We start from the raw sequence: 23,704 nt of genomic DNA, 5'->3' as shown, positions 1-23,704 counted from the left end.
GCAATGCATGACGAACAGTTAAACACTGAATGTCTATACTCACTACATTCCACAGTGCAAGCTGCCGCTCACTCATACGAGTGAAACCAGTGGTGAAGATCTTCCCATTCGCCAAAAACACTGCTCTCATTGGCCGTGCTCCTTCATGGGCTTTGAACTCCTAGAGTGTTCGGAGAAAGAAGAATTTACAAACACAAAATCCTTCACTTCAGCAGAAAATAAAAACAAAGAACTCCTTGTCACAGGATACACATTTTAGTCCACATCAATTCTTTCATTTACTTCTGTGGCCACAACAGGATTCCCTATCAACATCAGCACACCATGTGCACGTTTGAGATGGTCTGCATAAACATTGGGACCTAGGGCAATTGAGCATATTAGATCCAAAACTGGCATAATTATATACCTATGGCCTGAGATAGTCTTGAATCCATGCTATTTGTTATACTAGTGACTAGCGTGCAAAAGTTAATTTTTATATACACACACACAAAAAAACAAATTTCATGACATACGTGAATGATGATAAACCTGATTCTGATATTAGATAGATAGATACTTTATTCATCCCCAAGGGGAAATTCAACATTTTTCCAGTGTCCCATGCACTTATTGTAGCAAAACTAATTACATAAGTATTTAACTCAATATAAATATGATATGCATCTAAAATCACCCTCCCAAAAAGGGAGACCACAAAATTATTTCGGGTAGACAGTGAGAAACCCTTTGCTTTGAAAAAACTGGAAAGGAATAGAGGTGACTTAAAGAATATTTTCTCACCCAGAGGGTGGTTAGAATCTAGAACGCCCACCCGAGTGATTAGGCACTATTTGTTTAGTTGGAAAATTGAAAATGCACAACTCAGAATATGAGATCAGCAAAGATAGATACTTGACAGCAGGCATGGACACAGTGGATCATTTACTTTACTACTGTTCATGAATTTAGTAATTTCCAAACACACTACCTTACATTCTCTTTTCAGCCTCAGCGTATTAAAATTAAGCCTCTTTCAAGGGTCAGACTTAATCAATGCTAAAGATTTGTTATTCTCATTCATATCACTGATGATAAACAACAATGGACTTGGCTCTGAGCCACGGGTATCACCAAAAATTGCAAGCCTCTAGTCCAGAAAATAACCATCCATCACCATCTGCTTCCTCCCATCAAGCCAACTGTGTATCTACTTAGCCAGCTCTCCCTGGATCCTATGCAATCTAACTTTTCATCGCAGCCTACAATGTGGAACCTTAACTAAGGATCTATAGAAATGGTCTTTTCCTAAAGGGAATATTAAAGCACTCACAGTAATAACTTCCTCTTTCCGGGGATCAATCACCCTTACACTCTTGTCTTTGCATGCAGTGCAGATGAGGCTGCCGTTACGGTTCCATGATGTGCTGTAGATCATATCCGGGTGCATATCAAGTGTTATCATAGGTTCAGCTGTTCCCACATTCCAGATGAGTATGACATTGTCCAATCCTACATATGAAAAAATTAACATGAGGTATTCACCTTCAGGATATTCCAACGTACATTTACATCAAATTAAATACGCAAGCAAGCGTTAGGTATCTAGGCTGCCAGCTGCCTATCACTGTAACCTGTGCACTAGATTGATAACAGCTCTTCAACATAGGAGATTGGGGCTGAGAGGAAAATTGGATCAGCCATGATGAAATGGTGGAACAGACTTAATAGGCCAAATGGTCTATTTCTCCTCCTATATCATGTGGTCTTAACTGGTTAAAGGAGCGTGAAAACCCCCAAGGTGTGGGCATTTTATACCATACTTGCTTCATAGCTCCTTCCCAAATGCTGGCATTATCAGATCGCAAATACTCTTTTCTTAGTTTAGTACCATATGAAGTAAATTCAGTTTTGTTCTACACTCCGATGGCCACTTTATTAGGTATATGATGTAGCAAAGTACGCACTGAGTGTATGTTTGTGGTCTTCTTATTACCAAAGTATGTATGCGTCTTTCAACCTTAAAGTTCATCTCCTCACAGGCAGCCACAAAACAAGAAAACCAAAAAGAGCCTTTAAAAGAAAAGACCAACAAACACCCAATGCACAGAGAGTGGTATGAATGTACCACAGCTCTGAGGGGCCGAAGGGGCAGGAGCAGCCCCCTCCTTCCGGAGAATCGCAAGATCACTATTAATTCGGGTCTCGGACCCAGGAAATGAGAGACAATGCAACGGTTTTGGCCATTGCTCTTAGAGACACCTGTGTGAAGTGCATGTCCCTGCTACGTGACAGCTACCATGGATATGGACACCCTCGGGCAATGTGGGGGTGGGGATTGCATCACCCTATGTTGATGGACATCTACAACTCTGCAAGTCAAGATAAAAGGGGACTGCAGGAGGCGGTACCCCAGCGACACACCAGAAGGACACCATTGCTCAGCATTCCCGTGCTAGCGGGAAGCCATACAAAGCCACGTGCGTTCCGCATCTCCTTTTGCCTGGGGAGCGGGTGGCTGATAACACCGAAAAGGACTTCGAACTAACAACGGGGAACCAATGTTCCCCTGATTCAACGGAGTTGCTTCATAAAGACCTGGGCAAGTTTTTTCCTTTCCTCACCAATCTCTCTAAAACACGTGAAACCCAGCGATTCCCCAAAAGGCTGAAGCCTGCAGACTTCTGAGTGATTTTATATCTCCAACGGACAATATATTATCCCCTAGACAACAGTCGAGATTATTTCTTAAGGATGCTTATTACTATACCCGCACTTTAGATTAAATATTGACGACGTGCATTATCTGAATGTTTGTATTAACCTTACTTTTGTGCCCCTTTATAAATAAAAACGTTTGAAAATAATGCCATCAGACTTCCAACGGACCTCTCTATCTTTGCTGGTAAGTTATCCAGTTACGGGATACGTAACAGAGAGGAGAAAACAAATCGTTCAAACAATGAACCTTTCACCAATCATTAACCTTTCATCATGGTTATAAACACTTCGGGGGTGCACGGTAGTCTAGCGGTTAGTGCGACACTATTACAGCATGGGGCATCAGAGTTCAGAGTTCAATTCCGACGTCATCTGTAACAAGTCTGTATGTCCACCCCATGGAATGTATGAGTTTCCTCCGGGTGTCCGGTTTCCTCCCACAGTGCAAAGATGTACTAGATAATAGGTAATTGTAAATGGCCCCATGATTAGGCTAGGGTTAAACCGAGGGTTGCTGGCTGGCGTGGCTCAAAGAGCCGCATCTCAACATACAAATAAATAGATATTACCTGTACTGGTGCCCCCCAAATTTCAACCACGATTGACCCATAAACAGCTCCAACTTTTAAAACTCTATGAGCTATCCCATTTTTAAAAGAAAGACAACTGCTCCTCCTTCACTGCCCATTTTCGATCACATCTTATATCAACATAACCTTGTATTTTAAAACTTAATCAAGATTTCAATCAGGTTTCCTGTACACATACAACATCAGATTTATTTGGTAACTCTTCCACAAATTTCTTAAATTCTTGTCCATTAGCTAACAAACTTGTAGCATTCCACTGCAAGATTAAAAACACATTCACAACCCTGCTCTGAAGTCTGAATATTATTTGACCTCCATGTAAAGCATCATTAGAACCTCCAGAGTTACTTCTTTTAACTCTAGATGTTCTGCTGCTTTTAATTATTTTTTTCTGTCCTCCTTTTAATTTGTGCTGTACAATTTATCACACCTGCTATGAAAGAAACACATTTCAGTTTATCAACAATCAATGACTCCTTTGTTATAAGATCATGAACTTTACACACTGACTTTAATCTGTTTTGAATATGAATAGACCCACTGACACTCTCTGATAAGACTCTGCACATGATATGCCTATTTCCACCCGAACACACTGCAGTTCTTCTTATATATAGGACACCTGCATAAGCTCCACAATTGCTACATTTTGGCCTCATGCCTTCTCACAATTATCATCATGTTCTCCACCACACCACTTACTACCCTTACAACACAGCTGCTTCATAACTAACTTATGGCACTGATAATATCTCAAAGGGACAGCACATAGACTCAAACCATGCAACTCATAACCTAAATTGGCTGAAGGATGGTTATAGTTGGGAGCTGGTTCAAGGTTGCGCATTTTGTTGGGGGGTGGGGGTAGGTAGGCAGAGGGGTAGTGTGGCTCTGCTGGTAAAGAATGGCATCAAATCAGTAGAAAGATGTGTCAGAGGATTGGAAGATGTTGAATCCTTGTGGCTTAAGTTAAGAAACTGCAAGGGTAAAAAGACCTCAATGTCAGTTATATACAGGCCTCTGAATAGTAGCTGGGATGTGCACTACAAATTACAACAGGAATTAGAAAGTGTTTGACAAAAGGGTAACGTTATGATAATCATGGGAGATTTTAACATGGAGGCAGATTGGGAAAATCAGGTTGGTAATAGATCTCAAGACAGTGGTTTTGTTGAATGTCTACGAGATGGCTTTTTAGAGCAGTTTGTTGTTGAGCTTACTAGGGGATCAGCTATATTGGATTGGGTGCTATGTAATGAACTGAACACAATTAGGGAGTTTAAGGTAAAGGAACCTTCAGTCAAAAGAGATCACAATATGATCAAGTTCAACTTGATATTTGATCGGGAGAAAGTAAAGTCTGATACACCAGAATTTTCATAAGATCATAATACACAGGAGCAGAATTAGGCCATTTGGCCCATCAAGTCTGCTCCACCATTCAAACATGGCTCATTCTTTTCTCCCCGCCTTAGCCCCACTCCCTGGCCTTCTCTCCATAACCTTTCATGCCATGTCCAATCAAGAACCTATCGAGCTCTGCTTTAAATACACCCAAAGACCTGGCCTCCACAGCTGCATGTGGTAATAAATTCCACAAATTCATCACCCTCTGGCTAAAGAAATTTCTCCACACCTTTATTTTAAATGTACACCCCTCTATCCTGAGGCTGCGCCCTCTTGTAGAGTTACGGTTGTATGAAAGAGCAGACGACCAAATTAAATTGGAAGGAAATGCTGGCAGGAATGACAGCAGAGCAGCAATGCCGTGAGTTTCTGGGGGGGAAATGAAGGTGGTTCAGGATAGATATATTCCAAAAGCAAAGAAATACTCAAATGATACAACCATGGCTGACAAAGCTAATGTAAAAGCAAAAGAGAAGGCATACAACAAAGCAAAAATTAGCAGGAAGATAGCTTTTAAAAACCTACAGAAAGCAACTGAAAGAATCATTAGGAGGGAAAAGATAAAACATGAAGGCAAGCGGGCAAACAATATCAAGGACGATAGAAAAAAGCTTCAAGTATATAAATAAAAGGGAGTTGGGAGTGGATATAGGACTGGTAGAAAATGAGACCGGAGAAATAATAATTGGGGGGGGGGAGGGGAAGACAAGGAAATGGTAGATGAACTAAATGAGTATTTTGCATCAGTCTTCACTGTGGAAAACACCAGCAGTGTGCCAGATGTTGAAGGGTGTGAGGGAAGAGAAGTGAGTGCAGTTACTATTACAAGGGAGAAGGTGCTCAAAAAGCTGAAAGACCTAAAGGTATGTAAGTCACCCCGGACCAAATGAAAGAGGCAATGGTAGAGGTTGTGAAGGCATGACTAATGATCTTTCAAGAATTATTACACTCTGGCATAGTTCCAGAGGACTGGAAAGGTACAAAATGTCACTCCACTCCTTCAGGAAGGAGAGAGGCAACAAAAAGGAAATTATAGACCAATTAGCCTGATCATGGTGGTTGGGGAAATGAGTCAATTGCTAAGATGAGGATATGGAGTATGGAAAAGGCCAAGTTCACTCAACCTATTCTCGTAAGACACTGCCTCATAAGGCCATTCTGACTATACTACGCACTAATAGATGAGGAACGAACAAATAAGGACAGTGAGAGAGACAATCTACCTCACCCAAGCCTGATGAGCCGAAGCCACACAAAAGAACAGCCGCTCAAAGAATGGCCTTCAATTTGCTCTTCAATTATTCATTTTGGCCCTATCTAATGAATCCTTCAACTCAAGAAAGGCTGCCGCGAAATTCTGCCTTCAAAATATTGATGGCTGTCCTGATGAAAAAGCTCTACTCATACACCCCTGCTGTGGAAACTGGGAACCTCTGCTTTTTAAATTTTGAACATGGACCTGATTAAAAGGTAGCTCTTTTAACGCACAATCGAAGTGGATATTACAGATATTTAGCACATCCTTACATCACCTCCTCTGTCACCTTCTTCCTGCGTCAGAGTCAGTCTGGGTGTGAGGCATATACATGAAAATGACAGAGCCTTCCTGAAGGAAGTGATCCAGCGTAATCTAGTCCTGGGAAGATGGCCTGAGTGAGGACCACTGAGATGACCAGTGCTGGCTTGCTTTAGCTTCCAATGGATTTGGAGGATTATGTGAAGACAACACTGATGGCATCTTTCAAGTGCCTAATGCAGGGAGTCTATGTCTCAAAAGCATACAGGTCAGAGGTTACTAGTCTCAGTGCACCATATACTTTCTGCAGTCTGAGACACTGTTATGATTATTATCCTATAGGTTTATTGAAAATTTCCACAGGAAAATGAATCTCAGGGTAGTATATGGTGACATATTTACTTTGAATTTTGAGATCTTGATATTCAGACACATTTTTTCCGTCATTGGCTAACGGCTGTGCAGGTGTGTTGAAGGAAAATGGTGAATTTTATGTTTTAGTGGTTGCCTGCATGGAGACAAGAGAAGTTACTTGTGTTTGGCACAGCAGTTCTGTGCCATTGTGTTCATTTGTCCAGTAACCTTTGTTCAGAGGCTGAGTCACATTCACCCCCAACAGAGGGCAATGACCTTGAGTGTATCACACAGATCAGCCATGATCAGATCACCTCACCAGTACAGACCATGGGCCTAATCTGGTCTGACTCAGATGGCAAAAAAATGCAGCATTTACGGAGAAGCGGGATAAGAGATTAAGTTGTTGTTTAGAGCCACAGCTTTCACATGTCAACAGAAAATTGCAATGATTTTTTTTCAAAAAAACTTCTGTCCACCTTTTCTGAGACATCATCATTATGTGACTTGTCTTAAGACATGGGTGGTCATGCTCTTTGACCATGCTTGTTTTTGGCAAAATTTTCTACAGAAGTGATTTCCCAATGCCTTCTTCTGGGAGGTGTCTTCACAAGATGGGTGACTCCAACCATAATCAATACTCTTCAGAGATTGTCTGCCTGGCGGTAGTGGTCGCATAACCAGGACTTGTGAAATACATCAACTGCTCATACAACCATCCAAATTGTAATATGCCTTTCAACATAGTTTGTGTTAACTACAAACCTGTATACCCTGCAATTTTAATGTTTACAGAAATAAAAAACTCTACAGCACTAGAATTAGCTGACATTAAGCAAAATACAGTGGATTCCAGTTAGAAGCAAGAGAAAATCTGCAGATGCTCGAAATTCAAGCATTTTTCTCCAGTCCTGCCAAAGGGTTTTGGACTGGGAAAAGACTGTACTCTTTTCCATAGATGCTGCCTGGCCTGCTGAGTTATTCCAACATTTTGTGTTGATTCTGGTTAACTGGGACACATTGGGACCAGTACAATATTTTAGCCCAATTAAATGGTTGTCTCAATTGACCTAAGTTTTATGGGAAAAGTTAAAAAAAGTATAAAAAGTGCAAACTACCGTATAACTAAGTAACTAATTATATATTTAAATGAAGTACAGAACTAATCGTAATATGACCAACACTACTACAGTACAATAATTGTATATTCGTTCCTAATAATTATCAGTGGAATTCAGTGTATGCTGTTGTGTTCTTTTGATTGACAGTAAATGAAAAAAAGTGTGGCACCCTTAACTCCACCAGGACAAACTCCAAGGCGGAGTACAAAGTAAATGGCAGGATACTTGGGAGTGTGGAGGAGCAGAGGAATCTGTGGGTACATGTCCACAGATCCTTGAAAGTTGCCTCACAGGTAGATAGGGTAGTTAAGAAAGCTTATGGAATGTTAGCTTTCATAAGTTGAGGGATAGAGTTTAAGAGTCGTGGGGTAACGACGCAGCTCTATAAAACTCTGGTTAGGCCACACTTGGAGTACTGTGTCCAGTTCTGGTCATTCACTATAGGAAGGATGTGGAAGCATTGGAAAGGGTACAGAGGAGATTTACCAGGATGCTGCCTGGTTTAGAGAGTATGCATTATGATTAGAGATTAAGGGAGCTAGGGCTTTACTCTTTGGAGAGAAGGAGGATGAGAGGAGACATGACAGAGGTGTACAAGATATTAAGAGGAATAGACAGAGTGGACAGCCAGTGCCTCTTCCCCAGGGCCCCACTGCTCAGTACAAGAGGACATGGCTTTAAGGTAAGGGGAGGAAAGTTCAAGGGGGATATTAGAGGAAGGTTTTTTACTCAGAGAGTGGTTGGTGCGTGGAATGCACTGCCTGAGTCAGTGGTGGAGGCAGATACACTAGTGAAATTTAACAGACTACTAGACAGGTATATGGAGGAATTTAAGGTGGAGGGTTATATGGGAGGCAGGATTTAAAGGTCGGCACAACATTGTGGGCCAAATGGCCTGTACTGTATTGTTCTATGTAGGAGTTAAGAGCACAAGAAGAAGAAGAAGAAGAAGAAAAAGAAGTTAACAAAGTCACTGCAGACCCCTAGAACAGCTAGTGGACTGCCTTCATACAATACTTTTGATAACTGTATCCTCCAAATCTTCACTTACATTGTAACATTCAAGAGAATTGTCCATACTTTCAAATTCTTCAAAGTTCCTAACTTTTTGAAGCAGTGGCATAGTTTCATTTTCACTCCTGGCCGTTTGTGGCATCGGCAAGCCTGAATGCTTGAAACCACAGTGAGCAAAATAGTTCGGAACTGTCTTACTACTAATTTCTTGCCAACTATCAGTGACAAAAACCACTGCTTTTTGAACAAAAGCACACACAACTGATGGCAGTTTGAAACTGTTCGGCACAATCTCCTGTCCAGATTAAGCAGCATAGTGTCCCAAATAAGTGAGGGGAATCCTGGCTATTTTTTGATTAGTTATCTTTTTCTTTAAGAGTTGACCCAAATAAACGGCTGCCCTGATTCACCAATGGCCCAATTAACTGGAATCCACAGAATCATTAAAACAACCTCACTTACAGTTATAATTCACCAAGTAGTTTAGTGGTGGGAATAGGGTGGTTAAGAAGGCTGGAATAGATATTTCTACTAAGATTCTGAAAACAAGGCAAAGCCCAGTACCCTGCATGCATTTCACCAGCACAATTACTACCTCTAACCCCATGTTAGAATCCCAGAGCAAACTGCAATCTCACCTGCACTAAGGAGAACATTGCGTGCTGTTGGATGCCAAGATACAATACCGACTCTCTTGGAGTGTCCTTCCAAAGTTACAGCAGGTTCAGTGATGGAGGCTGTCAATCCATTCTCTGGGATCTGCCAAATCTATCCACAAGAAACAAATTATAGTATTAAATTGGTTTACCAAAAAATAAGGCTTAGTACATCTTTATGCTATACCACTCACATTCATTAATTCTGAGCAAGCTTACCAACCAGGGAAAATTTATTGAGTTGCATCTTCTCTTTCTGCCACTTAGAGGCGCCACCAGCAAGTGTAAGCATGAAGATCAGGTATTGCAAAACAGGTTTCCTACATTTTCCCCTGCTGTCACCAAATTATGCAAGGAATGTTAGATAATTTGTTAAATTATCTAAATGCTAGACCTACATTGACACAAATAAAACGTGCAAATCTGATCAGATTGAGTTAAATACATCTGTGCAGAAATTTAAATTACTGCAGAAAGTACAAGAAAAAAAAACTGCAGCAAAAGTAATGTTAGAGATAAGAAAAAATATAACTGAACAGGTTAGACCCAGTTTTCCAGTAAAGGCTACAAGATTTTCCAAATTCTGAAGGTGCTTTAGAGTAAATGCAAGAAGCAGAAAAGGTGCCCTAGCCATGCTGACGTATTACATGCACAGGCCTAGGTCAGTGGGTTAAATAGTCATCAAGTGCACTGCTTTGCCTGGAATGATGCCTCTTGATAATGAGTTAAACTGAAGTTATGCAAACAAAGAGCATTCAGTAAACTCCAGATTTGTGCCCTGTGGAGGGTTTGGGAGACACAAGATGAGCCATTCACTGTGGACCAGTTCCAACAGGACCGCTCTCTCGTGGCTCTCCACTTCAGCTTCGGGTCAGCGACAGGCTTTGGACGTGATGACAGTGAATCCTAAACTAAGGTGGGTAGGTTCTCTCTTCATGGAGACATTTTCATTTGCCAGATAATGACAAAGTAAACATTAGATCTAGCCTATTATCCCAGTCCTGATGCATGCAGACATTGACAATGTATATCACAGGCTGCAGTACAGAGAGAAAACTAGCTGAGAAGAGAAGGTTGCCAGACATACATATTAGGAAGACCTTCTGGACCCTTCAAAACTTTTTTTACTATTAAGATAATTTTTTGATCTGATTGTAACTTGAACTGTACATTCCCCACACTCCCTCCATCAGTTTCTGCTTCCACAAACTTTGAAATCCCCAAGACTCAGTACTTTAAAACATCATAAAATAGCCAATATTTTAAAAAATGATTCCTCCCTCAAGGTTTTCATAAGAGCAATTGTCCCTTCTGCCTCCATCTTGTTGACACCCTTCATGATCTTTCGGTCAAATTCCCTACCGCAGCAGATGCAAATTTAAACTTGCTAACTTTCCAACTTTCCACCCCCCCCCCCCCACCAAGATAACTCATGCAGAGCAGGTATCAGTTTTGCAAACCTTTCCTGGACCATTTCCAATGTATTATCATCTACATTAACAGCAACAACACACAAAATACTGGAGGAACTCCACTGGCACTTGATTAGTTCCAAGGGTTTAGATGGGGCAGAGTTTGTTAAGTGTGTCCAGGACAGATTCCTGTCACAGTATGTTGACAGGCCGACTAGGGGGAATGCCATACTAGATCTAGTATTATGTAACGAACCGGGTCAGGTCACAGATCTGTCAGTTGGTGAGCATCTGGGGGACAGTGATCACTGCTCCCTGGACTTTAGCATTATCATTGAAAAGGACAGAATCAGAGAGGACAGGAAAATTTTTAATTGGGGAAGAGTAAATTATGAGGCTATAAGGCTAGAACTTGCAGGTGTGAATTAGGAAGATGTTTTTGCAGGGAAATATACAATGGACATGTGGTCGATGTTTAAGGATCTCTTGCAGGTTGTTAGGGATAAATTTGTCCCGGTGAGGAAGATAAAAGATGAAGGAATCATGGGTGACAAGTGAGGTGGAAAATCTAGTCAGGTGGAAGAAGGCAGCATACATGAGGTTTAGGAAGCAAGGATCAGATGGGTCTATTGAGGAATATTGGGTAGCAAGAAAGGAGCTTAAGAAGGGGCTGAGAAGAGCAAGAAGGGGGCATGAGAAGACCTTGGCAAGTAAAGGAAAACCCCAAGGCATTCTTCAATTATGTGAAGAACAAATGGATGACAGGAGTGAAGGTAGGACCGATTAGAGATAAAAGTGGGAAGATGTGCCTGGAGGCTGTGGAAGTGAGCGAGGTTCTCAATGAATACTTCTCTTCAATATTCACCAATGCAAAGGAACTTGATGACGGTGAGGACAATATGAGTGAGGTTGATGTTCTGAAGCATGTTGATATTAAGGAAGAGGAGGTGTTGGAGTTGTTAAAATACATTAGGACGGATAGTCCCCAGGGCCTGACGGAATATTCCCCGGGCCCTGATGGAATATTCCCCAGGCTGCTCCATGAGGCGAGGGAAGAGATTGCTGAGTCTCTGGCTAGGATCTTTATGTCCTCATTGTCCACAGGAATGGTACTGGAGGATTGGAGGGAGGCGAATGCTGTCCCCTTGTTCAAAAAAGGTAGTAGGGATAGTCCAGGTAATTATAGACCAGTGAGCTTTACGTCTGTGGTGGGAAAGCTGGTGGAAAAGATTCTTAGAGATAGAATCTATGGGCATTTAGAGAATCATGGTCTGATCAGGGACAGTCAGCACAGCTCTGTGAAGGGCAGATCGTGCCTAACAAGCCTGATAGAGTTCTTTGAGGAGGTGAACAGGCATATAGATGAGGGTAGTGCAGTGGATGTGATCTACATGGATTTTAGTAAGGCATTTGACAAGGTTCCACACGGTAGGCTTATTCAGAAAATCAGAACGCATGGGATCCAGGGAAGTTTGGCCAGAATTCAGAATTGGCTTGCCTGCAGAAGGCAGAGGTTCGTGGTGGAGGGAGTACATTCAGATTGGAGGGTTGTGACAAGTAGTATCCCACAAGGATCTGTTCTGGGACCTCTACTTTTCGTGATTTTTATTAACGACCTGGACGTGGGGGTAGAAGGGTTGGCAAGTTTGCAGATGACACAAAGGTTGGTGGTGTTGTAGATAGTGTAGGGGATTGTTGATGATTGCAGAGAGACATTGATAGGATCCAGAAGTGGGCTGAGCAGTGGCAGATGGAGTTCAACCTGGAGAAGTGTGAGGTGGTACAGTCTGGAAGGACAAACTCCAAGGCAGAGTACAAAGTAAATGGCAGGATACTTGGTAGTGTGGAGGAACAGAGAGATCTGGGGGTACATGTCCACAGATCCCTGAAAGTTGCCTCACAGGTAGATAGGGTAGTTAAGAACGCTTATGGGGTGCTAGCTTTTGTAAGTCGAGGCATAGAGTTTAAGAGTCGTGATGTAATGACGCAGCTCTATAAAACTCTGGTTAGCCACACTTGGAGTACTGTGTCCAGTTCTGGTTGCCTCACTATAGGAAGGATGTGGAAGCATTGGAAAAGGTACAGAGGAGATTTACCAGGATGCTGCCTGGTTTAGAGAGTATGCATTATGATCAGAGATTAAGGGAGCTAGGGCTTTACTCTTTGGAGAGAAGGAGAATGAAAGGAGACATGGTAGAGGTGTACAAGATATTAAGAGGAATAGACAGAGTGGACAGCCAGTGCCTCTTCCCCAGGGCACCTCTGCTCAATACAAGAGGACATGGCTTTAAGGTAAGGGGAGGAAAGTTCAAGGGGGATATTAGAGGAAGGTTTTTCCACTCAGAGAGTGGTTGGTGCGTGGAATGCACTGCCCGAGTCAGTGGTGGAGGCAGATACACTAGTGAAATTTAAGAGATGACTAGACAGGTATATGGAAAAATTTAAGGTGGGGGGTTATATGGGAGGCAGGATTTGAGGGTCGGCACAACATTGTGGGCCGAAGGGCCTGTAATGTGCTGTACTATTCTATGTTCTATGTTAACTTCGCAGGTCAGGCAGTGCGAATGGAAGTGAGTTAACAGTCGAAACTTTGGGTCAAGACCCTTCTTCAGGACTGTAACAACAATCCTGCATATAGAACAGAAGTGGTCTCACCAGTGTCTAATACAACTGAAGTATATCAATTCTATTTCTGTATTCAGCTCACCTCAACAAACAGTAGCTTTCCTATTTATAACATCAGCATACTGCTCTTCAGCAAATTATGGACGCTATATGAATGTGACCCTATATTGATATGCTTAAGAACACCAAGACCTTTGCAGCCCATCAGCTGATGTTTTTCTTATTGTTCCTTTACCCCGCTCGTTTAACTTATCTATACCCCTCTGTGGCCTCTTTGCCCTCCTCGTAACTTACGACCCTTTTTTGTCATCAGCAGAATTAGCAACTGCTTTGACTAGACTAGGGTGTACTGGACAATTTCCAAATCTATCAGCAATACAAAACTAGGAGCTATTGTGAATGGTATTAGACTTTAATGAATGTAGACTAGATAATGGAATGAGCATATCGCAAATGAAATTTAATGCTGAGAAGTGTTAAACATTGGAAGGAAGGTAGCAAGGCAATATAATTGCAGGAACGACGACAGATAGAGGGACAGTCGAGTGCAAGTGGAAATGGCATGTCAGATTGAAAAGTTTAATAAAAGCACATGGCACTGCAGGCTTTATAAACAGAGATAAGGAGTACAAAAGCAAGAAAGTCGGGAACCGTTAAGAACCCAACTGTGAGTCAGGCTTTAGGAAAGATGCAGGTGCTATATATAGAGCAAATACAAAAGTGAATTACCAAAATAATTTCATGGATGAAGGACTAGTAGTTAACACTGGTGGTGTCCTCCTGGGAACAGAGAAGGTAGTAAGGATGCCCACAATGCATTCAAAAGTGTTTGTATGGACAGGAATTGAAGTATGAAATAAAGATTACAAGTGACTAGCAAAAGAACTAAGAGCAAATCTTCTGTCTCATTTTGTGGCTAGTATCTGAAAAACACTGCCAAAGGTCTAAAGAGACAGGGATTGTCTTTATTTGTCACAGGTACATTGAAGCATACAGTGAAATGCATCATTTTGCATCAGATCAAATCAGTGAGACTGCAAGTGTTGCTATGCGTCTGGTGCCAACAGAGACTGTCCACAATTCATTAACCATAACCATACACCTCTGGAACACGAGAGGAAACCGGTACCAATACAACTGTAACAGCCAACAAGATATGAACAGGCTGGTGCGATGAGCAGAGAAATGACATTGCTGCTATCTCACAGCCAATGTGACACGGGTTCTATCCTGACTGCCACTGCTATACATTGAGGTGATATGTTCACTCTGTACCCCGGATGGGCTCTTCCCCATGTGCTCCGGGTTTCTCCATCTCAAGAACACACTGAGCTAGGAGGTTACTGCAGCTTACCAACGGCAGTGAGTAGCAAGAGAGTGAGGGCGGAGTCGACTGCCATGTGAGAGAAGATAAACAGTGAATTAAGTTGGGTAACGGGGGATGGACTTGCGCCAAGAATTGCCATGGACCTGATAGACTGAATACCGTCATGGGGAAACACTGGAGAGGTAGCAGAAACGAGAATTTGCAAGGCGAGTGGAGAAGGAGTCAGACTGAGTGGATTAAGAAGTACAAACTAAGTGGGCTCCTTCATTATAACACCATTCTGCAACCATTTATGGAATCATCATCATTATGTGCCGTGTTGTATGACGTAGGTGATCATGCTCTCATAACCATGACTGTTCTTGGCAAATTTTTCTACAGAAATGGCTTGCCATTGCCTTCTTCTGGGCAGTGACTTTACACGACAGGTGACCCCCCCCTCCCCCCCAACCATTATCCATACGCTTCAGAGACTGTTTGCCTGATGGCAGTGGTGGCATAACCAGGACTTGTGATATGCACCATTCTCCCATGGCTTCACATGTCCCTGATCGGGCAGCAGGGTTCTAATTCGGAGCTACACCTTGCCCAAGGGTGACCTGCAGACTAGTGGAGGGAAGCAGCACCATACATCTTCGGTAGAGACGCATCTCCACCTGGTCACCCAGTTTACGGACCAGATGACTCACAAGAACGTGCAATCTAATGAAGGATATTGGACATATTTCTTCAAAAAAGCATGCACTTTTTGTAAAAAAAATAAGACCACAGAATTTGCACATATATTCTGGGACTGTCCCAAATTAAGGGAATTTTTGTATAAGGTCACTGAGGAAATAAGAAGGATTTTAGACATAAGTATACCCTTTGAAACTAGTCATTTAATTTTAGGCAACCTCCCGCAATCTGCAATAGAGAAGAATAAACTATATATGTTAAGAGTTTTGATTTTGATTGCCCATAAAATGGTAACTGTTAATTGGCTTAAATCTCACTCACCCACTTTGGAACAATGGATACAGAGACTGAAAGAAATGAACTGTATGGAGAATATACTGCAAGTCTACAGCTGAAAATGGACTCCCACTTGGAAAGATGGAACTCTGTTGTAGTGTACAGTGAAAGGCCCACGTAGAGGCTGGGCAAAATGTGGGACTTGAGTTGATTGACGGAAGACTGTGATTTTATTTAAAATTGATGTAAATCTACAATGAGGTGTGATGTAAAGTATGTAGACCATGTGTATCAATGTAATTGTAGGTACGTGCCTTTTATTTCTTCTTTCTCTTGCTCCTACTCTCTTTCACCCCTGGTATTGTTAATTTAGGTACAATGAATTGTGGACCGATAGCCAATGCTTGTTTGTAGCTATGTGTCTGTTTAACAAAATAAAGAAAATAAAGTTTTAAAAAAAAGACCACAGAAGCAGCAAAGATTAACAGCATACATCCTAATTGCATTATTCACTCAAAATAATTCCTCCGCCTCTTGAAAATGTTCAGGTTAATTCCTGATCCGAAACAGAGCACTTCTCCCTCAGTATGCCTCATGCACTGAAGCCTGGTCATTATAGTGTTGCTCAGTGTGAGAGTTTGTTTTGTGACAATGGACTAGATTGTTTATTACACAATAATCCCAACTACAATTCAACAGTATTTGGCATTTTAGGATGTTTTGATGGTCTGAATGGTACTGCAGATTGGTCAACGCTGTTCAGGACAGGCATGATCAAAAATAATCAGCTTAAGGCAGAAAGATGATATTTTTATTTTTAACATGGGTGGAGAGGCTATGGAGTGTATTAGTACAGTATGCTGCCATTTCCGTTGATAACTGAAATGGAGATTATGCCAGTCACTTTTGATTAATTTGATGGGCAAGTAGATGAAAGGGCAATAATTGTATGTGAGAACATGCCGAGCACATGCAAATAAGAGCACTGTTCTTGCGGAAGGTGAAAAGTAACAATAGCTGGAAAAATATTTAGTGTTGTTATCTACATGTAATAATGACTTTCAACAGCAGGTGGCAGTCATGCAATATCACATGATATTCAATTACCATACAATGGTAATTGCCCCCAGACATCAATCTATGTTGGTACCAATTTACATACATAACAATGTGGATTCTAAGGGAACTAAATGCTCCAAATAAGTGCAAAGGTCACTCTGGCTCATGAAGTAGACTGTTACCTGGCCAAATACTTATTTCCAGTGACAAACACCACATCAGTTTAAAAGTTATATTCCACTCATTTTTCTAGGTGGCCAAAGTGATCTCTGAGTAAGCATCTGCACAAGCATCTGTATAAAGAGCAGTAAGACACTTTAGTAAGTGAATATTCAGATAAAAGTTGGGCGGACATTCAAGCAGAAAACAATGGATTCACAAAGAATAACACTGGGTCTGCATCCCAATAAATGGTACCAAGGTATCTGGGGAATTCTTATTCAACACAGAAGTCTAGCAGTGACCAACAGTCAAGCTTCTATCAACAGCTGGACTGAATTGTACATTACTTCAACAATTAAGAGCACAATCCAAGTCATTGTGGTTTGGTAACACTACAAACACACTGATCACTTTGCAATGCTGTTCTAATTGGGTTCTTTCTTGTAAAAATTGCTTAATGTACGTTTTTCATGTGAATGCTGCTTATACGATGCCATGTACCTGCAATGCTGCTGAAAGCATGTTTTTCATTGCACCTGTGCAAAATGACAATAACCTCACCTTTGACCAATCTTTATAAAGCCACGCTGACTATCCCTAATCAGTCTATGCTTCTTCAAATGCTCCCAAATCCTTTCTCTGAGAACCCTCTCCAGTCATTTCCTCACCACTGATATAAGACTCACAGGTCTATAATCCCCAGGATTATTACCTTTCCTGAACAAAGGAATAAAATTTGCCAGCTTCCAATCATCTGGTCCTGTGGCCAACAAGGATGCAAGGATCATCGCCCATGGTGCAGTAATTTCTTCCCTCATTTCCCCAGGTCATTTAGGGCATGTCCTTTCCGAACCCAGGGATTGTGTTCCAGCACATTAGCCTATTCTACACTGAACTCACATTCGTCAAGGTCACACTCACGGGTAAATACTGAGTTAAAGTATTCATTAAGGACCACCCACCCCCCCTCCTTCCACAACCCCATCTCCTCTGACTCAAAAAGTTTCCTCTGCCTCATGTTTTTCATGAAACTCTTGGGGATTTCCCAAATCCTACCTTTGTCCCCTTCTTGCTCTCTCCTAAATCCATTCTTGAGCTCTTTTCCTGGCTACCTTATAATTATAGAGCCCTGATTTTTGCTTTCTAAATCTTAAGTATAGTTCCTTCTTCCTCTCAACTATATGCTCCACCTCTTGTCAACCTCATGGTTCCTTCACCCCACCATCCTTTCATAGTCTCAAAGATACAAACCTATCCAAAATCCCATGCAAGCGCTCCCTAAACACCCTTCACATTTCCGTTGTACATCGGTAGAACACCTGTTCCCAATTTATGCTCAAACGTTCTTGCCTAATATCATAATTAGCACTTCCCTATTAAAATACTTTCTCATATCATCTGCTCCTATCCCTATCCGGGTCAGTAGGCCTGCCTCCAACATGCTCACCTGACCAGGTTCATTGCCGAGTACTAGATCCAGTATGGTGTCTTCTCTAGACAGCCTGTCAACCTATTGAGTCAGAAATCCTTCTTGGGCACCACAAGCACATTTTATCCACCTAAACCCCTAGCACTAAGGAGATGCCAATCAATATTAGGGAATTTGAAGTAACCCATGACAACAACCTTTTTATTTTTGCACCTTTTCAAAGGTATCTCCTCAGTGTTGATGTTGCTAATGGGGGGCCTAGAGATTATTACTAATTGCTCCCTTCCTGTTTCTGACTTCCACCCACACTGACTGAAATAGAGTTCTCTCCACAATATCCTCTCTTTCTGCCGCTGTGATACTATCTCTGACTAGCATTAGGGTCAAAGTCCTTTGAGAAAGGAGATTTTTAACTATCACATGAATCACCATCAAGACGTGCAGGTCCATTATACAGAGATGATGAAACATGCTGACTGAATTTCATCCATTATTTTTCAGTCTTTTTTCAGCTAAAGGGCAAGATGTGAGTCACCATGAACTCAAAGGGTAATGTTGCGATCACAAGTAAAGAACATTTAAGCTACTTACACAGACTTCATTCCAATTTCCTACATTCATTTAAAACCAGATTTTAATTATAGGCCATTTTCAATGAGAGATCTACCCAAAAGAATACTCACTCCTTTGAAGGATATTTACCAAGAGCAGAGACTTTGTTGCTCAGTCACAAAATGCAGAGGCAAGAGTAGTATATAAAGCACAATTTGAAAAGGCAGGAAATCCTTCCAACCCAGCTGAATGTTGGTACTAACCAGTGGTTACAGATTGGGGAAAATCAGTCTAACTTTATGAAGATTTAATAAAGTTTCATTTTGATTCTCCAATCACAGGGATGAAGAACAAAACTGTCATGACTCATATCCTAGAACACGATCCTTTGAGACACCAAATCTGAGGATGTTAATCAAAAATATCAAAAATTAGCTCCATAATTTTTAGCTAGTGGCACCTGTATTGAACCTCAGAGTCAGGGAGGCTGAAATCTAACGGGATCAAATCAGCATTTGTTATTTTAAAGGAAAAGCACAGTACTTTTAAACATATTTTATAGTAGATAAAGTTCCAGACAATCCTTCTTTTGAATTTGGATCAGAAACCATCAAAATTCTAGGGCTGAAGTTAAAAAAGAAACTCAAATAGAAAAGACTGTGTAATGAACACATCAAAGCCATCATTTAAAACACTGGAATTCCTAAACAGTGATGAAAACAGCTACTCACATGATATGAAACAGATTCTAGATCAGAGTCTAGGGATCTGACAGAGCAGCCACTCTGCTCCATTACGTGATCATTGAAAGAGAAGGTGACACGAGTCAGAACATTAAAGAAATTGCTGACAGAACAACACAGACAAAATACTGGAGAAATGTAGCAGGTTGTCTGCATATTCCTCTCCATAGATCTGCCTGATCTGCTGAGGTCCTCCAGCATTATGTTGGCTACTCTGGATTTCCAGCATCTGCAGAAACTCGTGTTTATGAATTGCTGAATGAGAATATTAACAAAGTGGGTAAAAGCGTGTGTGAGGGGATAACTGAAATGGCTGTGAAGTTTTGGCCATGCTCAATCTCAATTTCATCCAGAATCTAGTGAGGAAGACGAGTGCTGAAGCTGAACTTTCAGAAACCCACACCGTGTAGGGTTGCGCCAGCTCCTGCTCAGGCCACAGGACATTTAAATTCCTCAGTGTTATCATCTGCCCTGCACCCAGGATGCAAGTGGCATGGCAGCATCTCTACTTTCATAATTTTGAGAAGATTCAGCATGTCACCCAATACTCTGACAAACTTCAACAGATGCACGGTGGAGAGTATACTGACCAGTTACATCATAGCCTGGTATGAAAACACCAATGCCCTTGAACAGAGGACCCTGCCCAGTCCATCACAAGTAAAGCCCTCCCCACCTCTGAGCACAGAGTGCTGTCACAGGAAAGCAGCATCCATCATCAAGGACACCCACCACCCCAGTCTCGTTACTGCCGTCGGGAAGAAGGTAGCCATACTATCAAGTTCAGGACCAGTTACTGCCCTTCAACCACCAGGCTCCTGAATCAGAGAGGATAACTTTACTCAACTTCACTTGCCCCATCATTGACACAATCACTTTCAAGGACTCTACAAGTAGCTACAATATTCATTCCTTATTATTGTTTTTTTTCTTGTATTTACACAATGTTGTCTCTTGCACTTTGGGTGTTTATATGTCTTTGCGCGAGGTTTTCCTATTATGTTTCTTTGTATTTACTGTGAATGCCTGCAAGAAAATTAATCACAGGGTGATTATAAATCATATGGTGACAAATACAAGGCTCTAAAAGTAATCAGGGAAATTATAGGCCGGTAAGTTTGTCATCGGTAGTCGGTAAGTTATTGGAAGGAATACTAAGACATAGGATCTACAAGTATTTGGATAGACAGACTTATTAGGGAGAGTCAACACAGCTTTGTGCATGGTAGGTCATGTTTAACAAATTATTAGAGTTTTTCAAGGAGGAAAGTGGATGAAGTGGATGTTGTAAAGCCTTTGACAAGGTCCCGCATGGGAGGTTAGTTAGGAAGATTCAGTTGTTAGGTATACATGGAGAGGTAGTAAATTGTATTAGACACTGGCTCAATGGAAGAAGCCAGAGAGTGGTAGAGTGGAGGATTGCTTCTCTGAGTGGAGGCCTGTGACTAGTGGTGTGCTACAGGGATCAGTGCTGGATCCAATGTTATTTGTCACCTATCAATGGTCTGGATGATAATGTGATAAATTCAATCAGCAAATTTGCTGATGATACAAAGATTGGAGGTGTAGTGGACAGTGAGGAAGGTTTTCAAAGCCTGCAGAGGGATTTGGATCAGCTGGAAAAATGGGCTGAAAAATTGCAGATGGAGTTTAATACAGACAAGTGTGAGGTATTGCACTTTGGAAGGACAAACCAAGGTAGAACATACAAGGTAAATGGTAGGGCACTGAGGAGTGCAGAAGAACAGAGGGATCTGGGAATACAGATACATAATTGCCTAAAAGTGGCGTCACAGGTAGATAGGGTAGTAAAGAGAGTTTTTGGTACATTGGCCTTTATAAATCAAAGTATTGAGTATAAGAGTTGGAATGTTATGGTGAGGTTGTATAAGGCATTAGTGAGGCCGAAATTGGAGTATTGCGTGCAGTTTTGGTCACCAAATTACAGGAAGGATATTAATAAGGTTGAAAGTGAAGGTTTACAAGGATGTTGCCGGGACTTGAGAAACTGAGTTACAGGGAAAGGTTGAATAGGTTAGGACTTTATTCCCTGGAGCATTCGAAGAATGAGGGGAGATTTGATAGAGGTATATAAAATTATGATGGGTATAGATAGAGTGAATGCAAGCAGGCTTTTTCCACTGAGGCCAGGGGAGAAAAAAACCAGAGGACATGGGTTAAGGGTGAACAGGGAGAAGTTTAAAGGGAACATGGGGGGGGGGGGGGGCTTCTTCACACAGAGAGTGGTGGGAGTGTGGAATGAGCTGCCAGATACATTGGGAAATGTGGGCTCACTTTTAACATTTAAGAAAAACTTGGACAGGTACATGGATGAGAGGTGTATGGAGGGAGCAGGTCAGTGGGACTAGGTAGAAAAAAAGGGCCTGTTTCTTTGTTGTAGTGTTCTATGGTTCTAAATGTGCACTCTAATAATAAAATCTACTTTGAACTTAGTGAGTGCCATGATTGTGAAACATTCTTCAGGGAGAACATTGTGATTTTAATTAGAGAAATACTTAGTTTGTCTTTCATAAACTCCTCAGTTGAAAGTCCAAAAATCCACTGCTTTAACAAGGCTAGACAATTTAGAATAATGTCAAATGTCTGTAAAAACAGGCAACAAAGTTAACTGGAGAGAAAGCAGGGAACATACGAGATGAAAACTCAATTAACATTTAATTGTGTTCACAGATATGGGGGGGGGGGGGGACAGACAGTTGAAAACTCAAAAGTTAGAGGCATAAATATCTATAATCAAATTATTTTCTCACCAAGTGTGAGAGAGAGAGGGAGAACAGTTCATTGAAGTATGAAAAGAATCTGTGAACATTTGGTGAATAAATAATCCAGATATTCACCAGGGATTAAATGGTGATAAATGGAATACAACTCGGGACGATAAACAAGACCAAGTGATTGATAGTGGTCTTGTCTACATGGCTCAGTCACTGAAGTCTGCACACTGAACTTCCTAATATCAAACAGTATAGTGCATGTTGGGCACACAAACCACCCACTACTCCAGTATTCATCTGCAGACACTCCTAGCAGAGCTTCAAACTTCAAATAGAACATTTTGAATTCTGTAACTATAGATCTAAAAAGCACATCAAATTCTTAAAAGAACATTCCTAAAATGCTGGAGGAACCCATCAGTCAGGCAGCGCCTATGGGGCAGAAACCAGAATAAGGTGAGAGAACAAGTTGGCAGGAGAGAGGCGAGATCATGAGAAGGGGATGAATTAATTTATTGAGATACAGTGGAATGGGCCCTGCTGACCGCATCACCTACCAATCCAACAATTTAATCCTAACTTAATCATAGGACAAATTACAATGACCAATTAACCTACCAACCAGTGGATCTTTGAACTGTGGGCCGAAACCAGAGCACCCTGAGGAAACCCACAAACTCCTTACGGGCAGTGGTGTGAATTGAACCCTGGTTGCCTGCACTGTAAAGCTTTGTGCTAACCACTACGCTACTTGCCTATGGAACATGGAAGAACAGGAAGACGGAAGGGATCCAGAGGGATGTGATGAGCAGGTGTGGAGAAGGGTTGAGAGGGTAACCCCTCTACAGATGCTGCCTTACTCCAGTATTCTGTGTGCATGCCGCTCTAGACTTCCAGCATTTGCAGAATCTGAGTTAAATTTTTTAAAGCTTAATATTAATAATTCTTTGAACTTTTGGAGCAAAGAATAGATTGGGAAAGGTGCAGAGGAAGTTTTGCAGCAGAACTTTTTGATAGATAACATTATGATCTTACCAATGAAAACATTCACTCAAAGGTACGGACCCCTTGCTTAATGGCATTGGCCCATGGCATTAAAAGGTTGGAAACCCTCATACTAGCAAAACAGCCTGCCTTGGCCACAGCAGCACAAAACCCTACAGCCTGCATCGAGAATGCTGGCTCCCATATACTGGGAGACTGACTGTGTGTTACAATGTAGTCAACCTTAGTTACAGCATTAAAATCACTGCTAAGAGACCACTGGCAGCCCTCCAAGATCCAGGGCAAAACTAACAAATTAGAATCTTTGTCATTGTTTCCTCCGTTTGAACATAACCAGTAA

General features: G+C 41.5%; 1 protein-coding gene across 1 annotated transcript in view; it reads right to left on the bottom strand.

Annotated features, from left to right (window-relative positions):
* The window catches only part of coro1cb (coronin, actin binding protein, 1Cb), a 174,996-nt gene that overhangs the window by 27,747 nt on the left and 123,545 nt on the right, over nt 1-23,704 (bottom strand). The window contains exons 4-6 of the mRNA XM_059987928.1: nt 9,344-9,473; nt 1,316-1,494; nt 44-160 (exon numbers count right to left, since the gene is read on the bottom strand). Coding sequence (XP_059843911.1) covers nt 44-160; nt 1,316-1,494; nt 9,344-9,473 — 426 coding nt within the window. The remainder of the gene's footprint in view (nt 1-43; nt 161-1,315; nt 1,495-9,343; nt 9,474-23,704) is intronic.

Source organism: Hypanus sabinus, chromosome 13 (assembly GCF_030144855.1).
Source record: "Hypanus sabinus isolate sHypSab1 chromosome 13, sHypSab1.hap1, whole genome shotgun sequence".
NCBI lineage: Eukaryota > Metazoa > Chordata > Chondrichthyes > Myliobatiformes > Dasyatidae > Hypanus > Hypanus sabinus.
The sequence above is the reverse complement of the archived record's forward strand: the minus strand, read 5'-3'. Positions and strand labels throughout refer to the sequence as shown.